Genomic DNA, 26,913 nt, shown 5'->3' on the forward strand with positions numbered 1-26,913 from the left:
AAGTGGTCACTGTCACGAAGATCGTCATGTAGCGATCATTGTACCCAAGCCACAAGATTGGAGAAGTGATTGTAAGGCCACCAGCCAAAAAGGTGCCACGACCTGCATTGAAGTCTGTGGAAGAACTGTCACTGAGGCTACACCTATCAAGATTGGAAATAAGCTGGTCATTCAGAAGGCCCCTACCAGACAAAGGGGTACTTCGGCACATTGTGTGATGTAAACCGAAATCCATAAGTAGGAGAAAATGGGGGCCAGGGAAGGGGTAGCAGGGTGTGGTGGGGTGAGGGCTGTTGGCTTAAGATAGTCATCTCAATGTAAGTAATTCGCCTGGCGGGAGGTAAATAAATGTTACAAATAGTGATGGCTGGTGTTGTTTGCGCTCGCTCCACTATTGTGTCCAACATGTTATGAAGGGGAATCCACTGACTGAAGACAATTGTGGGAAACAATGCACTGACCCCTCAGATGCCCTCTCAAGGTCAGTATAGTTCTGACAGAATGGACGGTAACCGCAAAGCATTGGGGAATAGTCATTAGTGAAGTGTGTTTGTTGAAGAGCAACATGGCAAGTGACAATAATATCCATTACAGTTCCCGTGGACCATCACATTGAGGTTATCTTGGATAGGTGTGAAGGTTCCAGGAGGACAAATCACATCCCAGGACCACTGCCTGTCACTAATGGGGGTAGAAAAGTATCAATGAACATTGGTTAAGAATTCGATGGTGTGGGAGGTTCTGGACCCCGTCCCCTGAGATTTCTTCTTCTTTTCCTTTTTTGCAGCTTTTGGTGGTCGAGATTCTTGTAAGGGCCTATCCATTGTGGGTGTAGAAATGGAGGAGAGGAGGCAGCCCAGGGACCCACAATCCACGGCTCTTTCCACCATGGGCTGGTATTGGGTCTCTGATCTGGATTTCTAGGGAGAGAAGTCCCGAAAGGGAGACATTTCACTGGTATGTGCCAGAGAAGTGGAAGATAACTGCTCGTCCTGTATTCACAGTTTTATGTCAAGTGATGGTTACTGGTATGTCATCCACCTTTTAGTTGTCTGAAGTGCTTGACATTGTACAGCAGAGGCACCTTTAATCACAAGTGATCTGTTTCAAAATTTTCCCAAGGAGTCCACTCCAAATTCATGGTCTATTTCTTCCAAGAAACGTAATGATTTTGTTGCTGTAAAAGTATCTCCATCTGCTATAGTACACAACAGTACATTGTTTCATTGCCTGTATTCTGACTTGTCCCTCTTCCCATTGGGTAGTCAGGATAGGGATTACAGTTGGATTGTAACTATCTGCATTGAAATATTTATACCTAGACAGCTGTTTCAGTACAGCCATCATGTTAGTTAATTTGATGTGTGAAATGTCAGCACTACTACCATTTACTTTAATTAAGGGCTCTCCCCATGTGCACCAACCAGTTGTAGCACAGATTATCTGGCAATATAGCTGTTGCCGGGAGTTCTGATGCCCCACGAAGATGGGCATCTACTATCTGGTGAGCATGGGAAGCAAGTGGGGCTCAAGCATCAGAAGTGTCAGCCCCGCATTGTCAGTGGGTTCCATGGAAAAGGTACACAACAATCTCACCATGTAATATTGATTACTGTGTTGGCTTTTAAGTGCAGTTACTATAACCAGATAATCTTTAACACTGTATGTACTTGGTGCTAGTTAAGGTGTTCTTCCCCAGTTTGTCTACACTACAGAAAAAAGTTTGGAAAATGAGGTCAAATGCAGAAGTTGATAGAAAGTACTTCAGCCAAAAAATTATGTAAGTAAATGGATAAAAATTTAAATTAAAGAATGCGGAACCTAGAGAAGTAGGTGCGTCAACAACAAATTGTGCCATCACGAGAAAGAAAGTAACAGGAGTAAGGACTGCCAGAGATGGGACATTGCAGAACAAGGAAGGAAGTAGATGCTGCAAAAGCCTGGGCCCTCATGTTGCCACAGAAACTATGAGCCCCCTGAGGGGGTACTCTTGTATTACAAGGCAGGAGCCTTGTGATGTAAGACATTTTTACTGCATAAACCTATGTCATAATCTGAATTTTTGAGGTCAACAGAATACAACAAAACTGAGAGACCCATCATCACAGAGTCACTTTGATGTTGAATCGTTGGAAATTAGAAGCAATGATATACCAGTTTCCCAGAGCATTTAACATACAACTATGAATTCAAGGCGAAACAAATTCCTTTTGATCACAATGCAAAATATCAGTACCAATGAAGTCCTATCAGTACATTCTTCTAGGTGAAGAGAAAATGAGAAATTGCCACACAGTTATGGATATTGCTTGCACAGCTCACCTTCAATTGAGGTTGTAAAAAGGGTTTCCTTGAGACCATGTTGTAACCTCACTTCTAATACTGATTATGGATCACTGTTACACGTGGCGCAAATTGAGATGCGTATAGCGTATGTGGCAAGACACAGTGTAGTGCGCTTTTTTGTAACTTTGCAGGTTCAAATGGGACCACGCAAATTGCGACGTGACGCAACTGGGATGCGACACATGCCTGCATCAGGTCGCACGGTATTGTGATTGTGGCACAGTTCCTTGTGCAGCGCACACTGCGGGAGGGGTGAGGCGGGGAGCAGGAAGGCACTTCTGCCATATGCTCACTTTGGCATGGTGCATATGGGTGGTGGAAGTATTGCCCATCCGAAAAATACAGCCTTACAGTATACTTAATTTTATTGTCACTGAGTAGTGTTTTGCTTTTGCCATTTACGTGCTCCATCTCTTTTCGTTAGTACATAATAGTATTAGTTACATATATCTGTATACTTTTTTGTTTTGTTAATTCTTTTGTCGACACAATGCACAGTTCAATAACTGGTAAGCTATTAGCCACTGGAATTATAACTTTTGCCTCGACAATGTTTTCTAATTGTGACAAGGAACAGACGATTCGTTGTGAGGGTAGTGAATAAGGAACTAAGGAATATTATAAAATCATATTGTCTAGAAGCAAGGCAGAAAAGTAAAACAAGGTTATGCAGTTGCTACTTAGTTAGTTAGTTACTTTCATATTCCATGGATCATTTTGCACGATAAATTGTCATGAAGTGTAACGAGTCATTTTACATTCATTCATGTTGTAAATTAATTTGTACAGCTACTTGTACTCTAAACATCACCATATATTTATTTATTTCTTTGCTGCCGGTTATGCTGATGTATCTCTACCATATGTTACAAAAGTCGAAAAGGCGTAATTTTCACATGTATGACCCCTTTGTGCTCCTGGTAAAAAGCATCCAAGATATGAAGTAAATAAGTTTCACAATCATTATTTGGATAGGGATGTAATAAGAGACATTATACTACATACAGGTTCAAAAATGGTTCAAATGGCTCTGAGCACTATGGGACTCAACTGCTGTGGTTATCAGTCCCCTAGAACTACTTAAACCTAACTAACCTAAGGACATCACACACATCCATGCCCGAGGCAGGATTCGAACCTGCGACCGTAGCAGTCCCACGGTTCCGGACTGCGTGCCTAGAACCGCGAGACCACCGCGGCCGGCTACTACATACAGGTGGACGACACATTTCCACTGCAAGCTAGAAACAGTTGAGAAGCCCCCATGAATAATGATCTTTTAATCAGCTCGTCACAACAAGAAAAAGCAGTTCTGTGGTTACATACACACTATCAGCATTGCATTCCTGTCCCACACATTGATCTCAGGTGCTGACGATATACTGACCATTGTGTTGTGCCGCGTATCAGTTGTTGTACATTTCTCAATAACAACTACTTTTTTCATGTATCACACGTTGTCAGTTTGGCAAGCCACAGGTGAGCAACCAGCATTTGACATTATGCCTGAAGGGTACACTCGACATTATTTTAATACTGTGAAGATGAAGAAAAAGAATAAACTCCTTGGGTAAGTTTCCATTCCAGCAGTTCAGTGTTAAAAATACGATGGGTTATGGGATTCAACCAAAATTCCAACAGAATTGGCAATTTATTTTTGTGTGAATTGTTAACCTTTTCTCATCCAAAGAAGCATCACCATTTATGAGTAATAGCCACATTTCTCTTGTTGACAGGTTTAACTGTACTTCATTTGCCAAAACACAGTAAAATTTCCACAAACTCATTTTTGCAGCAGCTATTGTGACAGAATTCTGGAACAGAGTGTCTCATTAAACAAGTAACTGGCGACCAGATAGCACAATAGCTGACAAAAAACCTCATTGTGTCATTTTGTGGTAATATAAGAGAAGAAATGTCATGTTTATTTTCATACTAGGAAACTCTTGTCTCATTATCTTTTGATAACTCTTAAAGAATTACAGTCATGGGAATGAAAAACATAAAATAGAAAGTACAACTTCTGATATATCGCCTCAGATAAGAAAGTACAGTGTGTTTACGAACTGGCAAAGGACTCTCCTCCCTGTGTGCCGTCATTCACCAAAATCTTGTTTCAATGCCTTGAGTGGTTTAGGAGATATGAGGGGTGTTGTAAATATTTCATTCCCACGGGTGAGAGATCGAGAGTGAACGTGCTACATAGGATCCATTTTCTTGAGATCGGAGACAGATAGAGACCTCCTCCCAAGTCTACACAAAAATTCAGTATGTCAGCTAAATTTCATACGCAGTGACATATGGTGTAATACGCACCAAACGCAAAATTTCATTGCAAACTTTTCGAATTTTGTGTAGTGTCTTACTAAAATGTGTATATTACAGTAAGTGTCACCATTAGCGAGATTATGGGCATTTTGCCACGAAGCTGACATATAATGCCACCAGTAAGGTACAAATCAATTATTTTCACTGAATAGTTTCCGTAAAATCGTTTGAGAAAGATTTCAGAGTGTGCGCACTTCGGTTCTGTGAGCGCAGAGCACCGCCATCCGGCGTGTGCCAGGTATGTGTATGTGTCGCAATATGCGCAGGGCTACCGCGACGTGTGGAACATGTGCGTCACGCTGCAGTGTCATGTCACGTCACATGTGCTATACATGCCTCAATTTGCACTTAGCCTTACTCTAGGGCTACAATATATAGCATAACAATAATGGGAAGTCTTGGATGGAGCAATACATAATATGGAAAGACAACCACTTCCCTACAATGGACCAGTGTGTGAAGCATAGAAACATGTAACGGGAAACACGATTCACACTACCTTTTGAGCTCTTGACTTTTTCTAGCAAAAGTATACACATTCACACATGCAACCACACATGAACCCAACCATAACCCAGAACCTTGGAGTGATCATCTGGGTGTCTGTGTTCTTGTGTGTGTGTGAATGTGTGTACTCTTTCTAAAAAAGAGCAAGAGCTCAAAAGCTGTGGATGCTGTTTCCCTTTCGCTGGTTTCTGCGCTACAGTCACACCAGTGTGAGAGATTTCTTTCCTTCAATATGTAACATAAATTGTGTTGCAGTCAATTTTTTTAACTGTTGCTCTCATGTTGGTAGTCTACAATACATTTATACTCACTGATGGCACTTCAAAACTCTGCCATTTTTTATAAAAACATTTTCTGTTTTACTTCACGTCAGGACAACTTTATGGATTAATATATCATACACTGCAGCTATAAATGACAGCCATAATGCCTGAATTAATGTAACCACCTCAGACAGCTGTCATTTTTCAAAATCTAGATTTTCTCGTTATTCCGATAACCACTAGTATTTATTCATAATATGTGCTTATTTAAACTGGCAATGTACGAAGACTGAGTTACTGTTCAAATGCACCAAGAAATGGAGGAACAAGGAATACTGGCAGAGGAGAAGTAGGAAGAAGTGTCATTTGCAGAAGAAATACATGATGACTCTGATGATGACAGAGTAATTAGGACACTCAACAGCAATGTTAGCAGTGCCTTTACTAAAATATTTTTAGATGCACATGGTCAAAATGTCTAGAAATCACACATCCACTATCTTCATGAAAACCTGACATTACCTCACATTTTAATTTACTTCTTTCTCTGTTGGGTGCATGTTAGGTGTTGAGTTACTTGAGAGGCACTCAAGAAGTTGGAGATAATACGGAATTTCGGTGTACACTATGTGATCAGAAGTATCCGGACACCCCCAAAAACATAAGTTTTTCATGTTAGGTGCATTGTGCTGCCACCTACTGCCAGGTACTCCATATCAGCGACCTCAGTAGTCATTAGACATCATGAGAGAGCAGAATGGGCTGCTCTGCGGAACTCATGAACTTCGAACGTGGTCAGGTGATTGGGTGTCACTTGTGTCATACATCTGTACGCAAGGTTTCCACACTCCTAAACATCCCTAGGTCCACTGTTTCTGATGTGATAGTGAAGTGGAAATGTGAAGGGATGCGTACAGCACAAAAGTGTACAGGCCGACCTCGTCTAATGACTGACAGAGATCGCCGACAGTTGAAGACGGTCATGACGTGTAATAGGCAGACATCTATGTTCATTTTCACTCTCTTGGAGTTCCAAAAATAGTATATTTAAAGACACAGTTCACCTGCAGGTTATATACTGACAGTTACAGAATATAAAGACGTTAATATAAACTACAGAGTATAAAGGTGGTAGGATGAAAAGATGTCTAATGTTACCTGAGGCACAGAAAGAAGGAACTCATCATAATTAACATTTAGTGTCATTGGTTATCAATATGTCCAACAAAAAAAGCCTTTGTAAGTATTCATAACAGCAACACATGATGTACACTTTCAGTGGAGCTGTACGACATTGTATTTACTAATTTATTTTAACTGTCATGCTACACTTTAGTAGAATGTAAAAATACAATGACATGAAGTAACAACTAGAATATGCCAACACATTCACATAAAGCAATGTAATAATGACATGAAATAGAAATAAATGTGACACTGGGCTTTTCAGAATCAGAACTAGAGTCTTTGTACCTCATCAAGATGTCCTTCGCTTCATTAGTTTTCCCCATACCCATGTAGACTTCTGCTGTCAGCATCATTGCAATGACATCATCTTTCATACCCAGTATAAAAGATTCTGCAGATTCTACTATTGTGGCAGGAACCGATTTCTGATCTGTGCACAGCCTGCATAATAAGAGGGCAGTCTCCAACTGTGAACTCTTCATATGCACTAATATTGCATCATGGATGATCACACGAATATTTGTAAAAATATCTTGCTTTTGTGAGAGTCCACTGGCATTATAATCCTTTGTCAAGATACTTCCAAGCAATGACATGTACTCTTCTGATGCAGACAGATAATTCTGAAAAAAAGAAAAAAAAATTATTGCTGTCAACTGAAAAGCATCAGGACAAATCAAAAGTCATTAAGTTTATTAGTCGCTGTGTTATAGCACAGTGGCTAATAAAATTCAATGTAGGATTATACTTCTATAAGTGGATCTCAACTGTACACAATAAAATTATGGTGCATGGAAAAAATATGGATATTATGGAATCAAACAAAAAGTTTACTGTTACCAGCCACTGTGTGTCTTTTTAACTGATAACAGTGAACTTGTTTCATTTGATATCAATAACATCACAGAAAAGCATTAGCTAAAATGTTTGCATTTAATTGATGTTATGATCATACAATACAATAGTGGAAAAGGAAAAGAAAAAAATAGATTGTGGCTTACTATACCAAAAAATTATTTCAGGCAACTGTCAACAGCGTTGATATACACCAGGTACTCCATATCAGCAACCTCAGTAGTCATTAGACATCGTGACAGAGCAGAATGGCCACTCCGTGGAAGTCACGGACTTCGAACGTGGTCAGGTGATTGGGTGTCACTTGTGCCATACGTCTGTACGTGAGGTTTCCACACTCCTAAACATTCCTAGGTCCACTGTTCCCGATGTGATAGTGAAGTGGAAATGTGGAGGGACATGTACAGCACAAAAGCGTACAGGCTGACCTCGTCTGTTGGCTGACAGAGACCGCCGACAGTTGAAGATGGTCCTGCCTGCCATTCCCCAAGAAACCTTCCAGCACCTGATAGAACGTATGCCTGTGAGAGTGGAAGCTGTCATCAAGGCTAAGGGTGGGCCAACATTATACTGAATTCCAGCATTACCAATGAAGAGCGCCACGAACTTGTAAGTCATTTTCAGCCAGGTGTCCGGATACTTTTGATCACGTAGTGTACTTGGAGAAATGCAGGTTTACTGGTTTTGATCACGGATCATGTTTGTGTCAGCTTCACATGTCATACATGCCATTTAGTCAGAAAAGTATATGCCACTGCTGATTTGAAAATGCAAGAAAATGATACTTACTGTCATAATACCAACTTAAGCAAGCAGAAAACACTGAAAAGATAAAAAGATGTAACTACATTAAGTGCACAGAACCACTGCTTAAGCAATGCTGCAATGTAGTTAGTAAAGTATACTACTTAGGTGATTTCGCAAAAACAAAGCTAGCAGCTTGCCTCTGAATTTCTTTGCTGTCTTTCTTTAATGTGACCTGGCACGGATTCTAAACACTTGAACAGTACACAAGAATAGGGCCCACTATGGTCCTATATGAGGTCTTCTTTACAGATGAACCGTACTTTCCCAAAATTATCCCAATAAATAGAAGTCAACAATCACCTTCCCTATCACTATACTCACATGCCAGTTCAATTTCATATCACTTTGCAGCGTTACACTCTGATATTTAAACAGCCCCCCCCCCCATGAACCATGGACCTTGCCGTTGGTGGGGAGGCTTGCGTGCCTCAGCGATACAGATGGCCGTACCGTAGGTGCAACCACAACGGAGGGGTATCTGTTGAGAGGCCAGACAAACATGTGGTTCCTGAAGAGGGGCAGCAGCCTTTTCAGTAGTTGCAGGGGCAACAGTCTGGATGATTGACTGATCTGGCCTTGTAACATTAACCAAAACGGCCTTGCTGTGCTGGTACTGCGAACGGCTGAAAGCAAGGGGAAACTACAGCCGTAATTTTTCCCGAGGACATGCAGCTCTACTGTATGATTAAATGATGATGGCGTCCTCTTGGGTAAAATATTCCGGAGGTAAAACAGTCCCCCATTCGGATCTCCGGGCGGGGACTACTCAAGAGGACGTCGTTATCAGGAGAAAGAAAACTGGCGTTCTACGGATCGGAGCGTGGAATGTCAGATCACTTAATCGGGCAGGTAGGTTAGAAAATTTAAAAAGGGAAATGGATAGGTTAAAGTTAGATATAGTGGGAATTAGTGAAGTTCGGTGGCAGGAGGAACAAGACTTTTGGTCAGGTGATTACAGAGTTATAAATACAAAATCAAATAGGGGTAATGCAGGAGTAGGTTTAATAATGAATAAAAAAATAGGAGTGCGGGTTAGCTACTACAAACAGCATAGTGAACGCATTATTGTGGCCAAGATAGACACAAAGCCCATGCCTACTACAGTAGTACAAGTTTATATGCCAACTAGCTCTGCAGATGATGAAGAAATAGATGAAATGTATGACGAGATAAAAGAAACTATTCAGGTAGTGAAGGGAGACGAAAATTTAATAGTCATGGGTGACTGGAATTCGTCAGTAGGAAAAGGGAGAGAAGGAAACATAGTAGGTGAATATGGATTGGGGGGAAGGAATGAAAGAGGAAGCCGCCTTGTAGAATTTTGCACAGAGCATAACTTAATCATAGCTAACACTTGGTTCAAGAATCATGAAAGGAGGCTGTATACATGGAAGAAGCCAGGAGATACTGACAGGTTTCAGATAGATTATATGATGGTAAGACAGAGATTTAGGAACCAGGTTTTAAATTGTAAGACATTTCCTGGGGCAGATGTGGATTCTGACCACAATCTATTGGTTATGAACTGCAGATTGAAACTGAAGAAACTGCAAAAAGGTGGGAATTTAAGGAGATGGGACCTGGATAAACTGAAAGAACCAGAGGTTGTAGAGAGTTTCAGGGAGAGCATAAGGGAACAATTGAAAGGAATGGGGGAAGGAAATACAGTAGAAGAAGAATGGGTAGCTCTGAGGGATGAAGTGGTGAAGGCAGCAGACGATCAAGTAGGTAAAAAGACGAGGGCTAATAGAAATCCTTGGGTAACAGAAGAAATATTGAATTTAATTGATGAAAGGAGAAAATATAAAAATGCAGTAAATGACGCAGGCAAAAAGGAATACAAACGTCTCAAAAATGAGATCGACAGGAAGTGCAAAATGGCTAAGCAGGGATGGCTAGAGGACAAATGTAAGGATGTAGAGGCTTGTCTCACTAGGGGTAAGATAGATACTGCCTACAGGAAAATTAAAGAGACCTTTGGAGAGAAGAGAACCACTTGTATGAATATCAAGAGCTCAGATGGAAACCCAGTTCTAAGCAAAGAAGGGAAGGTAGAAAGGTGGAAGGAGTATATAGAGGGTTTATACAAGGGAGATGTACTTGAGGACAATATTATGGAAATGGAAGAGGATGTAGATGAAGACGAAATGGGAGATAAGATACTGCGTGAAGAGTTTGACAGAGCACTGAAAGACCTGAGTCGAAACAAGGCCCCGGGAGTAGACAACATTCCACTAGAACTACTGATGGCCTCGGGAGAGCCAGTCATGACAAAACTCTACCATCTGGTGAGCACGATGTATGAGACAGGCGAAATACCCTCAGACTTCAAGAAGAATATAATAATTCCAATCCCAAAGAAAGCAGGTGTTGACAGATGTGAAAATTACCGAACTATCAGTTTAATAAGTCACAGCTGCAAAATACTAACGCGAATTCTTTACAGACGAATGGAAAAACTGGTAGAAGCTGACCTCGGGGAAGATCAGTTTGGATTCCGTAGGAATGTTGGAACACGTGAGGCAATACTGACCTTACGACTTATCTTGGAAGAAAGATTAAGAAAAGGCAAACCTACGTTTCTAGCATTTGTAGACTTAGAGAAAGCTTTTGACAATGTTGACTGGAATACTCTCTTTCAAATTCTGAAGGTGGCAGGGGTAAAATACAGGGAGCGAAAGGCTATTTACAATTTGTACAGAAACCAGATGGCAGTTATAAGAGTCGAGGGGCATGAAAGGGAAGCAGTGGTTGGGAAAGGAGTGAGACAGGGTTGTAGCCTCTCCCCGATGTTATTCAATCTGTATATTGAGCAGGCAGTAAAGGAAACAAAAGAAAAATTCGGAGTAGGTATTAAAATTCATGGAGAAGAAGTAAAAACTTTGAGGTTCGCCGATGACATTGTAATTCTGTCAGAGACAGCAAAGGACTTGGAAGAGCAGTTGAACGGAATGGACAGTGTCTTGAAAGGAGGATATAAGATGAACATCAACAAAAGCAAAACGAGGATAATGGAATGTAGTCAAATTAAGTCGGGTGATGCTGAGGGAATTAGATTAGGAAATGAGACACTTAAAGTAGTAAAGGAGTTTTGCTATTTAGGGAGTAAAATAACCGATGATGGTCGAAGTAGAGAGGATATAAAATGTAGACTGGCAATGGCAAGGAAAGCGTTTCTCAAGAAGAGAAATTTGTTAACATCGAGTATAGATTTAGGTGTCAGGAAGTCGTTTCTGAAAGTATTTGTATGGAGTGTAGCCATGTATGGAAGTGAGACATGTACGATAACTAGTTTGGACAAGAAGAGAATAGAAGCTTTCGAAATGTGGTGCTACAGAAGAATGCTGAAGATAAGGTGGGTAGATCACGTAACTAATGAGGAGGTATTGAATAGGATTGGAGAGAAGAGAAGTTTGTGGCACAACTTGACTAGAAGAAGGGATCGGTTGGTAGGACATGTTTTGAGGCATCAAGGGATCACAAATTTAGCATTGGAGGGCAGCGTGGAGGGTAAAAATCGTAGAGGGAGACCAAGAGATCAATACACTAAGCAGATTCAGAAGGATGTAGGTTGCAGTAGGTACTGGGAGATGAAGAAGCTTGCACAGGATAGAGTAGCATGGAGAGCTGCATCAAACCAGTCTCAGGACTGAAGACCACAACAACAACATTTAAACAGCATCACTATGTCAAGCAGGAATCTACAAATGCTGTGCCTGAACATTACAGGTTCATTTTTCCTACTCATCTGCATTAACTTACATTTTCCCGCATTCAGAGCTAGCTGCCATTCATTGCACCAACTGGAAATCGTGCCTAAGTCATCTTGTATCCTCCTACAGTCACTTCATTTCAGCACATTCCACAGCTTCATCAGCAAATAACTGCAGATTGCTGCCTTCCCTGTCCACAAATCATTTACATATATAGAAAATAAAAGCAGTCTTATGACACTTCGCTGGGCCACTCCTACTGACAACCTTGTCTGTGATCAACACTTACCGTTGAGGACAACATACTGGCTTCTATTACTTAAGAAGTCTTCAAGCCACTCACATATCTTGGAATGTGTACCTTACGCTCATACCTTACTTAACAGTCCGCAAATTCTTTCTGGAAATCTAGATATAAGGAACGTGCCTGGTGACCTCCATCCGTAGTTCACTGTACATCATGTGAGTTTTGTACAAACAATGCTTTCTAAAACTATGCTGATTCGGGGACATAAGCTTCTTGGTCTCAACAAAATTTATTATATTTGAACCAAGAATATGTTCAAGGATTCTGTAGCAAACCGATGTTAGCGATATTGGTCAGTAATTATGTGGGTCCTTTCTTTTACCCTTCTTATAGAGATGAGTCACCTGGACTTTCTTTGAAGTTGCTTGCGCCTTTGCACTGGACAAGTCACAAAAATGCAAGCCTGCAAGGGGCCAATGCCGTAGAGTACTCTTTGTAAAATCAAATCCGGATTCGATCTGGACCTGGCAACTTATTTGTTTTCAATTCTTTCAGTTGTTTATCTAACCAGGGATACTTAATACTGTGTTGTCCATGAGGGAGTCTGTTCAATGGTCAAGTGATGGTATGTTTGTATGGTCCTCCAGCGTGAATGATTTCTTAAATGTGAAATTTAAAACTTCAGCTTTCATTTAGAGACTTCACATAAAACCAGAATTTTCTTGGGTTCTCTGCCAGATCTTTTGCTAAGGGTAACTGTGGTAGTTGTTGAATACTTCACCCACAGATCTTTTCACAGACGCATGAATCTCTACTAACCTTTGCTAGTCGTCATTTGTACATTTGATTTTGAACCACAAGTACAACACCCTCTGCTTCCTCAACATTTTCTGAATTTCTTTGTTAAAACTTGGTGGCTCTTTTCTGTCCTTAATCCGCTTACTGGGCACACAGTTTTTCCCACCTTGATTTACAATTTGCTTAAACTTTCCTCATAATTTTTCTATGCCCTTTATACTGGAACTAAATGATGTTGATTCATTGTCCAATGAGGCGCTAACAACTCCTTATCTGCTTTTCCAAGCAGACATTTTCTCATAGCCTTCTTGACTGATTTATTAAGTTTTATAGCCACAGTTGCTATAATGACACCATGATTACGAAACCTGTCTCTATACTGACATTGTCGATAAGGTTCAGCCTATCTGTACATACAAGGTCTAAGATATTTCCACTGCATGTAGGCTGCCAAACTAGCTGCTCAGACAGTTTTCAGAAAACGTGTTCAACGTACTTCACACGACTGTCTGTCCATACCAGCAATGATTCCATAGACATCCCAGACTTACCTCAATAGCTTAAAGTCACCTCCAACTGGAACTGTGGGATCTGACTATTTACAGGCTATTGACTGCAGACTTTCTTTTAATGACTTTAGAACTATCAGGAGTCAGGTGGCTGGTAAAAACATCAAACCATTAACCTGTGTCTGTGGGTCAAAGCAACAAGGTGCCAAGCAGTTCTGGGTACCTGCGAATGCCGGATGGTTGGATTCAATCTTTTTAAGCAATTTGAACTTGCTGTGTCGAATCCCGGCCGCGCGTGGTAGGATCTCTAGACCACGCGCGCGGCCGCGGCAGCCACTCATGCTGTAGCAGTGAAGTCTCTTCATATTATCTGATCACATAATCTGCTGTAAATCCCACCCACCTCCCCAGGGGTAAAAACCCCTGCAACCCCATGCTTAATATCACTCTCCCAATTGTTTAACACTGGTTTGAAATTTTTTTGAATTTTTTTTTTTTTTTTTGATGCGAATCCCGGACACGTGTGTGTTCCAAGTACAGTCATCCAGTATTTGCATCATAAATTATCATTTACTTATCTGAATTTTATGAAAATGGTCTCAAATGAAAGAAAATGAACTGTTCTCACTCTATGGCCAATGGTTACAGCAGCGTACCTCCATGTTCAATCTTTTTAAGCAATTTGAACTTGCTGTGTCGAATCCCGGCCGCGCGTGGTAGGATCTCTAGACCACGCGCGCGGCCGCGGCAGCCACTCATGCTGTAGCAGTGAAGTCTCTTCATATTATCTGATCACATAATCTGCTGTAAATCCCACCCACCTCCCCAGGGGTAAAAACCCCTGCAACCCCATGCTTAATATCACTCTCCCAATTGTTTAAATGATAATTTATGATGCAAATACTGGATGACTGTACTTGGAACACACACGTGTCCGGGATTCGCTACAAAAAAAAAAAAAAAATTCAAAAAAATTTCAAACCAGTGTTAAACAATTGGGAGAGTGATATTAAGCATGGGGTTGCAGGGGTTTTTACCCCTGGGGAGGTGGGTGGGATTTACAGCAGATTATGTGATCAGATAATATGAAGAGACTTCACTGCTACAGCATGAGTGGCTGCCGCGGCCGCGCGCGTGGTCTAGAGATCCTACCACGCGCGGCCGGGATTCGACACAGCAAGTTCAAATTGCTTAAAAAGATTGAACATGGAGGTACGCTGCTGTAACCATTGGCCATAGAGTGAGAACAGTTCATTTTCTTTCATTTGAGACCATTTTCATAAAATTCAGATAAGTAAATGATAATTTATGATGCAAATACTGGATGACTGTACTTGGAACACACACGTGTCCGGGATTCGCATCAAAAAAAAAAAAAAAATTCAAAAAAATTTCAAACCAGTGTTAAACAATTGGGAGAGTGATATTAAGCATGGGGTTGCAGGGGTTTTTACCCCTGGGGAGGTGGGTGGGATTTACAGCAGATTATGTGATCAGATAATATGAAGAGACTTCACTGCTACAGCATGAGTGGCTGCCGCGGCCGCGCGCGTGGTCTAGAGATCCTACCACGCGCGGCCGGGATTCGACACAGGAAGTTCAAATTGCTTTAAAAGATTGAACATGGAGGTACGCTGCTGTAACCATTGGCCATAGAGTGAGAACAGTTCATTTTCTTTCATTTGAGACCATTTTCATAAAATTCAGATAAGTAAATGATAATTTATGATGCAAATACTGGATGACTGTACTTGGAACACACACGTGTCCGGGATTCGCATAAAAAAAAAAAAAAATTCAAAAAAATTTCAAACCAGTGTTAAACAATTGGGAGAGTGATATTAAGCATGGGGTTGCAGGGGTTTTTACCCCTGGGGAGGTGGGTGGGATTTACAGCAGATTATGTGATCAGATAATACGAAGAGACTTCACTGCTACAGCATGAGTGGCTGCCGCGGCCGCTAGATATTATGTGATCAGCAGATTATGTGATCAGATAATATGAAGAGACTTCACTGCTACAGCATGAGTGGCTGCCGCGGCCGCGCGCGTGGTATAGAGATCCTACCACGCGCGGCCGGGATTCGACACAGCAAGTTCAAATTGCTTAAAAAGATTGAACATGGAGGTACGCTGCTGTAACCATTGGCCATAGAGTGAGAACAGTTCATTTTCTTTCATTTGAGACCATTTTCATAAAATTCAGATAAGTAAATGATAATTTATGATGCAAATACTGGATGACTGTACTTGGAACACACACGTGTCCGGGATTCGCATCAAAAAAAAAAAAAAAAAAAAAAAAAAAATTCAAAAAAATTTCAAACCAGTGTTAAACAATTGGGAGAGTGATATTAAGCATGGGGTTGCAGGGGTTTTTACCCCTGGGGAGGTGGGTGGGATTTACAGCAGATTATGTGATCAGATAATATGAAGAGACTTCACTGCTACAGCATGAGTGGCTGCCGCGGCCGCGCGCGTGGTCTAGAGATCCTACCACGCGCGGCCGGGATTCGACACAGCAAGTTCAAATTGCTTAAAAAGATTGAACATGGAGGTACGCTGCTGTAACCATTGGCCATAGAGTGAGAACAGTTCATTTTCTTTCATTTGAGACCATTTTCATAAAATTCAGATAAGTAAATGATAATTTATGATGCAAACACTGGATGACTGTACTTGGAACACACACGTGTCCGGGATTCGCATCAAAAAAAAAAAAAATTCAAAAAAATTTCAAACCAGTGTTAAACAATTGGGAGAGTGATATTAAGCATGGGGTTGCAGGGGTTTTTACCCCTGGGGAGGTGGGTGGGATTTACAGCAGATTATGTGATCAGATAATATGAAGAGACTTCACTGCTACAGCATGAGTGGCTGCCGCGGCCGCGCGCGTGGTCTAGAGATCCTACCACGCGCGGCCGGGATTCGACACAGCAAGTTCAAATTGCTTAAAAAGATTGAACATGGAGGTACGCTGCTGTAACCATTGGCCATAGAGTGAGAACAGTTCATTTTCTTTCATTTGAGACCATTTTCATAAAATTCAGATAAGTAAATGATAATTTATGATGCAAATACTGGATGACTGTACTTGGAACACACACGTGTCCGGGATTCGCATAAAAAAAAAAAAATTCAAAAAAATTTCAAACCAGTGTTAAACAATTGCATTGTGTGTTTGGCCATTTACTTGCCAAGTATAGTAAATACAATATTTATTGCAATCATAAAAATTATTAAACTGCCAAATTACATTGGAAATTCAATAAACGTTAATGCCAACACACGTTTTTTCATTACATTATCTTTCAAATGTAATACACATGAAATAATATGACCAATGTTGGAAAAATATAAATTTAAAAAACACAACAAAAACAAAAGTAATGTGTAGCACACGATCTTGCGACCCACCAATTATGGAGCTTGGACATTAACCATATGGCTGCCATCATCTCATGCTCAGCAAGCCAATACACCAGTACATCATTGAGACATAAAACTTCTCTTGCAATTTTCTCAAAATAGTCAAAGTAGTACACCTTACTATTTGCACATCACATCGTCCTCATGGACTACTAAAAGTTCACAAAGTTCAAAGAAAATACACGATCCAAAGTTGTGACCGCCCCTTGTTAAAACTGGATTTATATACTTTATGATATTTGTCAAAGTGAAAAACTTACCTGACACTTTGTGTAGGCCCTGGCCAAATCATACTGTAGGGAATACTCTGAAAACTTCGGATCTGCATACAAATAACTGATAACTGTGAATTCAAAGTTCACATTATGTTTCGATGAACTTATCCAACTTCCACGCAAAGCCTGAACGACAAAAACATTATCTATTTCAAGATTAATGCTATTTGTCACTTCATTAACAACATATTTATTATCTACAAGCATAACTGTAATTTTCTTTGTGATTACAATAGCGTAACCAATTTAGTGACTCACACTTTTTGATGTTTTTAACAGTTGAATGTAACAATCTAAGAATCCTGAGGGGTTGCTTCCAATCCTGTCTTTAATTTCTGTTATGAGAAAACTGTAATTAGAACAGAGAAGCTGAAGAGCTATCATCATCCAGGCACTTTCTATTGAGTTGACATATTGCTTATGGGCAGATGAGTAAAATCCACTGTTCTGTAAGTAGTAGCCATGCAGGATGTGAACTGCCGCTTTCTGGCAATCATCTAAATTCAACTGGGTAATGGCCCATAACTGAACTGAACTCTGCTTCAGTTCTGACTGGCAGATAAATGCAAATGCTGAAACAAAATGTTCCATGGGGAACATGTTACATTGGTTACGTGCATCACTAAAAACAATATAAAAATCTTTTTAAGTTAAAATTGAATGACTTGTCCTCAAACATTACAGTGGCTCTTTAAGAAAAAACAAAATCATCATCAACAACAACTATTATGATGAAAACTTGTTGAATGTGAAAGAAATGTAGAGATATAAAGAAACAACAACAGTCAAAAGGAAAAACAGGAGGAAGCACTGCACTGAAAACATATAATTTTTTGACAAAATACACATTGTCTGATGATGAGCAGATAACAACACAGGAGGAGCTAACAGTGTTTTTAGTTTGTAAATTTTCTTAGCATTTGATCAACAAAATGACAAATTATAAGAATACAAGCAGTTTGACAATTTATAGTAGCAGTTGACATGAAAAAAGAATTTATTAGAAATACTGGCATTGTCAACACAAACATGAAAAGAAAAAAAACTAACAAAGACTTTTAAAGAATCGTTATTATAATATTTGATGACAGCAGCATACAGAATGTGTTTATCACCACGCTTGCAAAAACTATTTTAAACTGGAAACTTTAACACACTAGAACCAATGAAAATAATTACAAAACTTGTTATATATAACTCACACAACACATTGTGTAAAGATAAGCGTTAACTATAAAGTGGATGTATTGAGCAGTGGAGAGGTATCGAAATCAAAATCTGAACATTTTAACTAAACACTCAAATTTGTGTTGTTCTTCAGAGAGTGAACACGTGTGCACATGCACGACAACCCCCCCCCCCCCTGCCCCCCCTTACACACACACACACACACACACACACACACACACACAAAAAAACTGACATCCACAGGTGTATATATTCTACAACTAGACTTTTCCATGCATAAGAATGTTCATCCTGAATGTTTTGTACTTTCATCTGTTACTCTCCATTACAATGTATCATACTGGTCCTTTTTTATCTCTTTGATTCTAGCAAAGAGCTGCCTTGGTCCATCTAGCATCCATTCAGTAGTTTACATGACCACTTCCATTTCATTGTCATCACACTTGTACATAAATCGCCTGACTCAGTTTCTTTTCTTCTCCATCCATTTGTTTGTTCTCTCTCCTAGCAGTAATTCCTATCATACACCTTTCCATTTCTCACTGAAACAAAATAGGTTTTATAGGGGTTTTGAATTCACTGCTGCAACTCAAAACTTGGAACACACACAGATTATTCACTTTCCTTTTCAAATTCACCACAAGCTTAGTACTGAATACCGTACTTACTGTTATATATTAAAAGAATAGATAAATAAAGAAAAATTACAAAAGAGGGGGAGAGGGAAATACAGTGTGGATGAAGGAAGTAAGATTAGGATCTAGCATTTGATTGGCAACAAATTCATTACAGACAGACTGGAGAAGAAAATCAGCTGTGCCCTAACAAATGAAACTTCCCAATATTTACTTGTAGTACTTCAGAGAAATCATAGAAAACCTGCATTTGGATGGCCAGACATGGATTTAATCCACTGCCCTTCCAAATACAAGTACACTGTCTCAATACTGTGCCACATCGCTCTGGGTGTGTCGATGATCATTTATAGAACTGATTTATGGATCTAACTATAGACAGCTGAGATTGAGGCCTGGATAGTCATACGACTGAAGGATGGGCTGGAGTGATAGATCCCTTACATGCATTCTACATGCATTCCAGAGAAGGTGGTGTAGGGATGGGATCCATATGGCATAGGATTTGCATTGTCACTGAAGTTGACCATGTTGTGATAGCAAGCATGCTTTGCCACTAAGTGGTCTAATTTACACTTGGCCATTGTTCGGCAACTAGGTTGCGACCATGCTCACAAACCAGATGAAACCTGGCAATCTGCAGCACAATATAACTGAACTGATCAATAAAAGTAAAATCTGTGGCACAAGCCTATAACCAGGCTACTGGCCTGCCTGTAGGTACAGTGAAGCCTTTTTTCACCATGGCACAAGGAGTGGGAGGTGGCAGGCTCCACCACCCAGGCCACCTTTTAAATGAAGGAAGATACCTGGGACTCATTTCATAACAGGCCGAGTGTGCCTGGGGCTGTCCTGGAGGAATTGGAATGAGGAAAAATCCTGCTCCTGTTCAGGATTGAACCTGAGCCATCCAGGGCTGGAGTAAAGTGTTCTACCCACTATACGAACACAGCCATGACTGGATCAATGGAGGAGGATAAAAAGTGTATTCCGAAACTAAAATTCTTGAGGTTGGTTCTATACACATCACTTAGCTTGGATTGTGCAGTAATCTAGTACAGGCTTCAAAAGTGGGAAACCACAAGATATGTCTGACAGTGGCAACACTTTTACACTACTGGCCATTAAAATTGCTACACCAAGAAGAAATGCAGATGATACACAGGTATTAATTTGAAAAATATATTACACTAGAACTGACACATGATTACATTTTCATGCAATTTGGGTGCATAGAGCCTGAGAAATCAGTACCCGGAACAACCACCTCTGCCCGTAATAACGGCCTTGATACGTCTGGGGATTGAGTCAAACAGAGCTTGGATGGCGTGTACAGGTACAGATGCCCATGCAGCTTTAACACGATACCACAGTTCATCAACAATAGTGACTGGCGTATTGTGAAGAGCCAGTTCCTCGGCCACCATTCACCAGACGTTTTCAATTGGTGAGAGATCTGGAGAAGGTGCTAGCCAGGGCAGCAGTCGAACATTTTCTGTATCCAGAAAGGTCTGTACAGGACCTGCAACATGCGGTTGTGCATTATCTTGCTGAAATGTAGGGTTTCGCAGGGATCGAATGAAGGGTACAGCCACGGGTCGTAACACATCTGAAATGTAACGTCCACTGTTCAAAAAGCCGTCAATGTGAACAAGAGGTGACCGAGACGTGTAACCAATGGCACCCCATACCATCACACCGGGTGATACGCCAGTATGGCGATGACGAATACAAGCTTCCAATGTGCGTTCACCATGATGTCGCCAAACACGGATGCGACCATCATGATGCTGTAAACAGAACCTGGATTCATCCGAAAAAATGACATTTTGTCATTCGTGCACCCAGGTTCGTCGTTGAGTACACCATCAGAAGTGCTCCTGTCTGTGATGCAGTGTCAAGGATAACCGCAGCCATGGTCTCCGAGCTGATAGTCCATGCTGCTGCAAACGTCGTCGAACTATTCGTACAGATGGCTGTCGTTTTGCAAACGTCCCCATCTGTTGACTCAGGGATCGAGACGTAGTTGCACTATCTATTACAGCCATGCGGATAAGATGCCTCTCATCTCGACTGCTAGTGATACGAGGCCATTGGGATCCAGCACAGCGTTCTGTATTACCCTCCTGAACTCACCAATTCCATATTCTGCTAATAGTCATTGGATCTCGACCGACGCAAGCAGCAATGTCGCGATACGATAAATTGAAATCGCGATAGGCTACAATCAGTCTTTTATCAAGGTCAGACACATCATGGTACGCATTTCTTCTCCTTACACGAGTCATCACAACAACGTTTCACCAGGCAACGCCGGTCAACTGCTGTTTTTGTATGAGAAATCAGTTGGAAACTTTCCTCGTGTCAGCACGTTGTAGGTGTCGCCACCGGCGCCTACCTTGTGTGAATGCTCTGAAAAGCTAATCATTTGCATATCACAGCATCTTCTTCCTGTCAGTTAAATTTCACGTCTGTGGCACATCATCTTCTTGGTGTAGCAATTTTAATGGCCAGTAGTGTAATAAATAACAAGCATGAAGCTTTACATTCCAGGGTTCCTTATCATCAAGGAATAGATTGTTACACAGAAGCATGTAATAAAGAAAATGCATGGTTGTTACTCTAGAACCTCTTGCAGAAAGCTCCTTAAACAGATGGGCATACTGACAACAGCCTAACAGTGTATTTATTCCCATATGAAGTTTGATGTCAAAAATAATTACAATTTGAAAACAACAATAACTTTCATAACCATCATATCAGATGAAGACATGCAGTGGATTGTATTTGAGCACAAATGGCACCTGTGCAATCTCTTCAATATATTTCAAGTTTCAGCTGTGGTCAGAACAGTTATGTCAGAGTTCTGTGCATTCAAATGCTGGCAAATTGTTGGTGCTAACATGCCGGGTGCTTCTGTAACCAAGATAGCCAAAGTATTTGGTATTTCAATTGGCACCATATCAAAGATTTACACTGCATACATAGAAAGAAGAAAAAGATCATCTGCTAAGTCACAATTCGCACAAAAGTGACAGTGTAATTGTGACAGACAATCACTGAAGAGGACTGTGACAGAAAATACGCGGAGGACAGTTCCAAAAGACACTGTGGAACAAAATGTTGCACTCGTTAGCACTCAAACAACATGAAAGGAGTACCATAAGCGTGGAACAGCAGGGTGAGCTGGAATTCCAAAATCACTCATCAACTATGCAAATGCGAATAACAGGAAAATCTGGTGCTGAAGGCATGAAACCTGGACTATAGAGCAATGGAAGAAAGTGATTTGATCTGACACGTCTTCTTGCACACTGTTTCTAACTTCTAGCTAAGTTTATGTTACACAAGTGACACATGGCGGGGCTTTGGCCATGATTTGAGCAGCCATATTGTGCTATTTCTTGGGCCCCATTGTTACTCTGCAACATTTCACTACTGCCAAGGTGATCATTTTGGCTGATTAGGTCTATCCCATGGTAAAATGTTTGTTCTACAATGGTGAGTCTGGGTTAAAAGACGACAGGGTCCCTATTCACACAGCCTGCATTATCCAGGACTGGTTCTGTGAGCATGAGGATGAACTGTTTCATCTCTCTTGGCCACCACAGGCAGCAGATCTTAATATTATTGAACCTTTCTGGTTTACCTTGGAGAGAAGGATGTGTGGTTGCTACTCATCTCCATCATATTAACTTGAACGTGCCAGTGTTTTGTAGGGAGAATGGTATAAGATTCCCCTGAAAACCATACAGGACCCGTATTTATCCATTCTGAGTTGACTGGAAGATGTTTTGAATGCCAACAGTTTTCCTTTGCTGTATTACGCATGGTAATGTGTTGTGTGTTTGGTGTTTCCATATTTATTTTTGTCCAACCATTGCATATCAGTCAGTCTCAGTGTGGCACAGAAATGAGTGAAGTATTAATCCACAAAAACCTTTGGACACTTACCAAGTGATGTAAAAAATGTAATAATCACAATCAAGGAAATGGTTAGCGTGTTGTCATTTTTTCTTTGAGAAGTGTATCATAATTGTAAAATTGACTTGTCCCAGTTCAAATGTGTGTGAATTCCTAAGGGACCACACTGCTGAGGTATTCGGTCCCTAGACTTACACACTACTTAAACTAACTTTTGCTAAGAACAACACACACAACCATGCTCGAGGGAGGATTCGAACCTTCGGTGGGAGGGACCATGCGGCCACTGCTCACGGCTATTCCACTTCACAGTGAGATGTCAAAATTATGATCCATGAAACATGCAAATAACTAAATTGGACAGAGTCCAAAGTAGAGTGAAAAATCTCATTTTAATTGTGTGCTTCACACACGAGCACGGTATTTCTCTGTTTCTGTCAATATAAACTGTGAAGTTCCTAATTCGTGTGGGCTGGTAACCGAAAGACCTTTCTTCTGCTGCATTGCTTGTAAAAATATGATCTACAGCATGTCAAGCCTTAGTACTCAGTGTATAGAGCCTATTTGCAAACTAATTATTTGGTACTGCAATTACACAAGTGTTATCACTGAATCACACAAAAATATGAATGTGGATCCATATCTTTGCATCCCCATTGAACACCAGCAGCCCATTCTTTTTTAATCCCTTTTATAAGGCCTTCACATCTAGATGCACATCACATCAGCTTACATTTTCACTGCTCAGTTTAAGCATACAGTCCAGTTCTGCTGTAATGGTTTGGTCATCTCAAAAGAATGTACAGCTAGAGTATGGTTTGATAAAGAAGTCTAAGGCATGAAGCCAAGAGGATGTAAAACGAAGAGATGGATCAACCACATAAAAAATCAATGGATCAAACACATAAAAAGCAATGGATCAAATACATAAAAAACAATCTACCAAGCCAAAGTCTGGATTTGCAGCAGACTATGAATGCAGATACCTAACCGAACTCATGTAATTGGAGCATGTTATGTGTTATTGACCACTCCTGCGATACTCGAGCTGGTTCAAGATGATGAATTGTTACTCCACAGTAGTACAAGAATATACAGCTCTGAAGTGCTACAGTGCAATCACAGTAAACTGAGACTTGAAAGTTCAGCTTGATGGAGAGGACATCGTGCCACTGCCTAGGTAAAACCAATGACGAGCCAGTTTCTCTTCTGCACCACAGAGAGGTCAGCAGGTATAGTGTACTATGCTGCTGCACCATTAGAAAAGAGTAGTATGTGATGTTAAGCACCAAATCTTTCTATGTTCGCCAGTTCTTGTCGTGAAGTTTCATGTTTTCGAACAATGGAGTGTTTTGCATGTATCAACTCTGATTGTGAACTAGTGTTTTTGCACTGGTGTTGTTCTAGGAACAATGTGACATGTCTTAGCTGAGGTTTGTCAGAAAGGAGGTAATCAGTGAACATGCTCGCGGCATTCGAAGGTATCAAAGGTTGAGAGGGGATTTGTAACCCACAAACAAGGCCGTGAATGTGTGAGCCTGTTGGCAAGCACATTGAACGCTACTGCAATTATGTGGCTACGATTTTAGATGTTTCAAGAGTGGTGGACAGTTGCCGCACTAAACATTCATAGAATTATGGTGCTGAGGATTGGAAAACAGGAAAGAAAGGAAAATGAGAAACACCAGACAACAAAGAAGTTATGACAGATTGATATCCAAAATGGACACATTCCAACAGGATGCCGTAAAAAGACATTTATATCATTACTAGCTGTGCACTGTTACCCGCGTTAAAGAGTTATTTATAAACATATGCCTGGCTATGTATTTATTCCAGTCTTTTAATAGTCCATCTCCTCCTTTGCTCTCTCTCTGTCCATACCCCACCTGGTCCATCTCCACCTCCCACTCTCTGTCGATCTCCTCCTCCCCCCTTTCTTTGCCCATTTCCTCCTTCCCCTCTCTCTGTCTGTCTCCTCATCCCCTTCTCTCTCCTCGTTATCACGCCTGTCTCTGTAGGAGGCTCTGGTGGTTCTTACCCCCACAGTATTTATTTCCAGATTGTAACTAATATTAGTACCAAATTTGGTTGAAATCATTCCAGGAGTTTAGGATGAGCTTTTTAATCACGCCTTTGCCCATGTACACATGTCAAATATATTTCATATGTATTCATACACGTATTTCACATGTATATCTAGTGAATTTCATCTGGCAGTTTCACTTTTATGCAGCTCAATGTTTATAACATCATATCAGCTGAACTATGTGACAAACAATGATATATTTTTACATGTATGTTCAGTGGCATATGTGGACACTGTCTGCAAAATGTATTGCAAATAGCATTCGTAAAGAAGTAATATATGAAAATTCTCCATTTGTGTGGCCATACTGTCCATAGTTGCTTTACAATTCCTGAGGTTATTTTTGTTCTGTCATTGCAACTACAAGAAAATGCATGTTTTTTTCACCAGAGACATTTTGCTTTATTGAGGTAAAGCATCATCAGTGGTTTGTAATTAAAGATACAAACAATATGTTAACATATTGTTAATGAACTGTTTTCCAATCTTAAAAACAAATCAAACTGTAAATATGTTTAATTACAGACCACTAATAATGCTTTACCTCAATAAAGTGAAATGTGTCTGGTGAAAAAAAACCACAAATTTTCTTGTAGTTGCAAAGACAGAATGAAAATACCATTTGGAATAAATCAAAAGGTCATGGATGATATGGTAGCTTTTTGCATATCTCAGTGTTTGAAATCATAGCTCCCAAATTATGTGTTGCAAAATAATATATTGTTGTATGTATGTTTAGTGGAACTAAACATGTGGATGTGGATACTGTCTGCAAAACGTGTTACAAATAGAGTTAGTAGTAAAGAAGTAATAAATTAAAATGCCATGCATGATGCAACAATTTTTCACGAATCTCAGTATTTGACATCACATCCTGAATGATGTATTGTAAAATGATATAATTTCACTGGTACAGTCAGTTGTATATGTGAATATTATCTGCAAAGTGTGTCATGAATACAGTTAGTAGTACAGAAATAGTAAATTAAAATTTCATGCTTCATGTGGCACATTTACTGCATGAACAGCAAAAATGTAGTACGCAAGAAACTTTTACCCTTTCATCATTTTGTTGGGGTCGTCAACGAGAAAAAAGTTTTGTACAAGTTTGATATTATATGTAAAGTATGTTGCAAGTCACTAAAGGCTCTCATTCTCGAGAAAAAAGTTTTGTACAAGTTTGATATTATATGTAAAGTATGTTGCAAGTCACTAAAGGCTCTCATTCTCAAACACTGGATGAATAAAGAATGGGCATTCGCATGTCATGGGCTACACTTCTTTTTTGCCCCAACCCCCACCCCTCTGACATGTAGGTAAATACAGGGTGCGGCAGTGTTCATAGCGTAATTTGACTTGCGTAGTACAATGATGTACTGCAGGAATGCGCACCAGCTCGTGCTGCATTCGTGTACTAATGAGCTGCCATTTCGATGGTGACAGTGATATGGAGCGGTGGAGTGCACAGCATTGTGCCTTTGCTGTTGAAAGTTATTTCAAGAATAACAACTCTGTTATTGCTGTCCAGCATCTATTTCAGCAACATTTCAAATTGGAATGCCATGGGAAAGTTCCAGGTGGACGGACCACTGTGAGGTGGGAACGTGCATTTCAAACAACAGGTTTTGTTTGCAATGGCAAACTGGGAAGAAGTGAAAGAACTGTGTGGACACCAGAAGCCGTGGAAAATGTTCATGCTGCACTATTGCGTAGCCTAAAAAGATCTGCTCGTCGTCATGCGCAAACTATGCATATGTCCGATCACCCATTCAGGAGTATATTGCACGAAGATCTCCATTTTCACCCATATAA

General features: G+C 40.4%; 1 protein-coding gene across 3 annotated transcripts in view; it reads right to left on the reverse strand.

Annotated features, from left to right (window-relative positions):
- LOC126248306 (uncharacterized) overlaps positions 1-26,913 on the reverse strand; it is a 212,567-nt gene that overhangs the window by 67,776 nt on the left and 117,878 nt on the right. For all 3 annotated transcript variants that reach the window (XM_049949174.1, XM_049949177.1, XM_049949176.1), the window contains 3 exons: positions 17,524-17,837; positions 17,251-17,391; positions 6,918-7,255 (listed from right to left, as the gene is read on the reverse strand). In XM_049949174.1, the coding sequence (XP_049805131.1) occupies positions 6,918-7,255; positions 17,251-17,391; positions 17,524-17,837 (793 nt within the window). The remainder of the gene's footprint in view (positions 1-6,917; positions 7,256-17,250; positions 17,392-17,523; positions 17,838-26,913) is intronic.

This window comes from Schistocerca nitens, chromosome 3, assembly GCF_023898315.1.
Source record: "Schistocerca nitens isolate TAMUIC-IGC-003100 chromosome 3, iqSchNite1.1, whole genome shotgun sequence".
Taxonomy (NCBI): Eukaryota; Metazoa; Arthropoda; class Insecta; order Orthoptera; family Acrididae; genus Schistocerca; species Schistocerca nitens.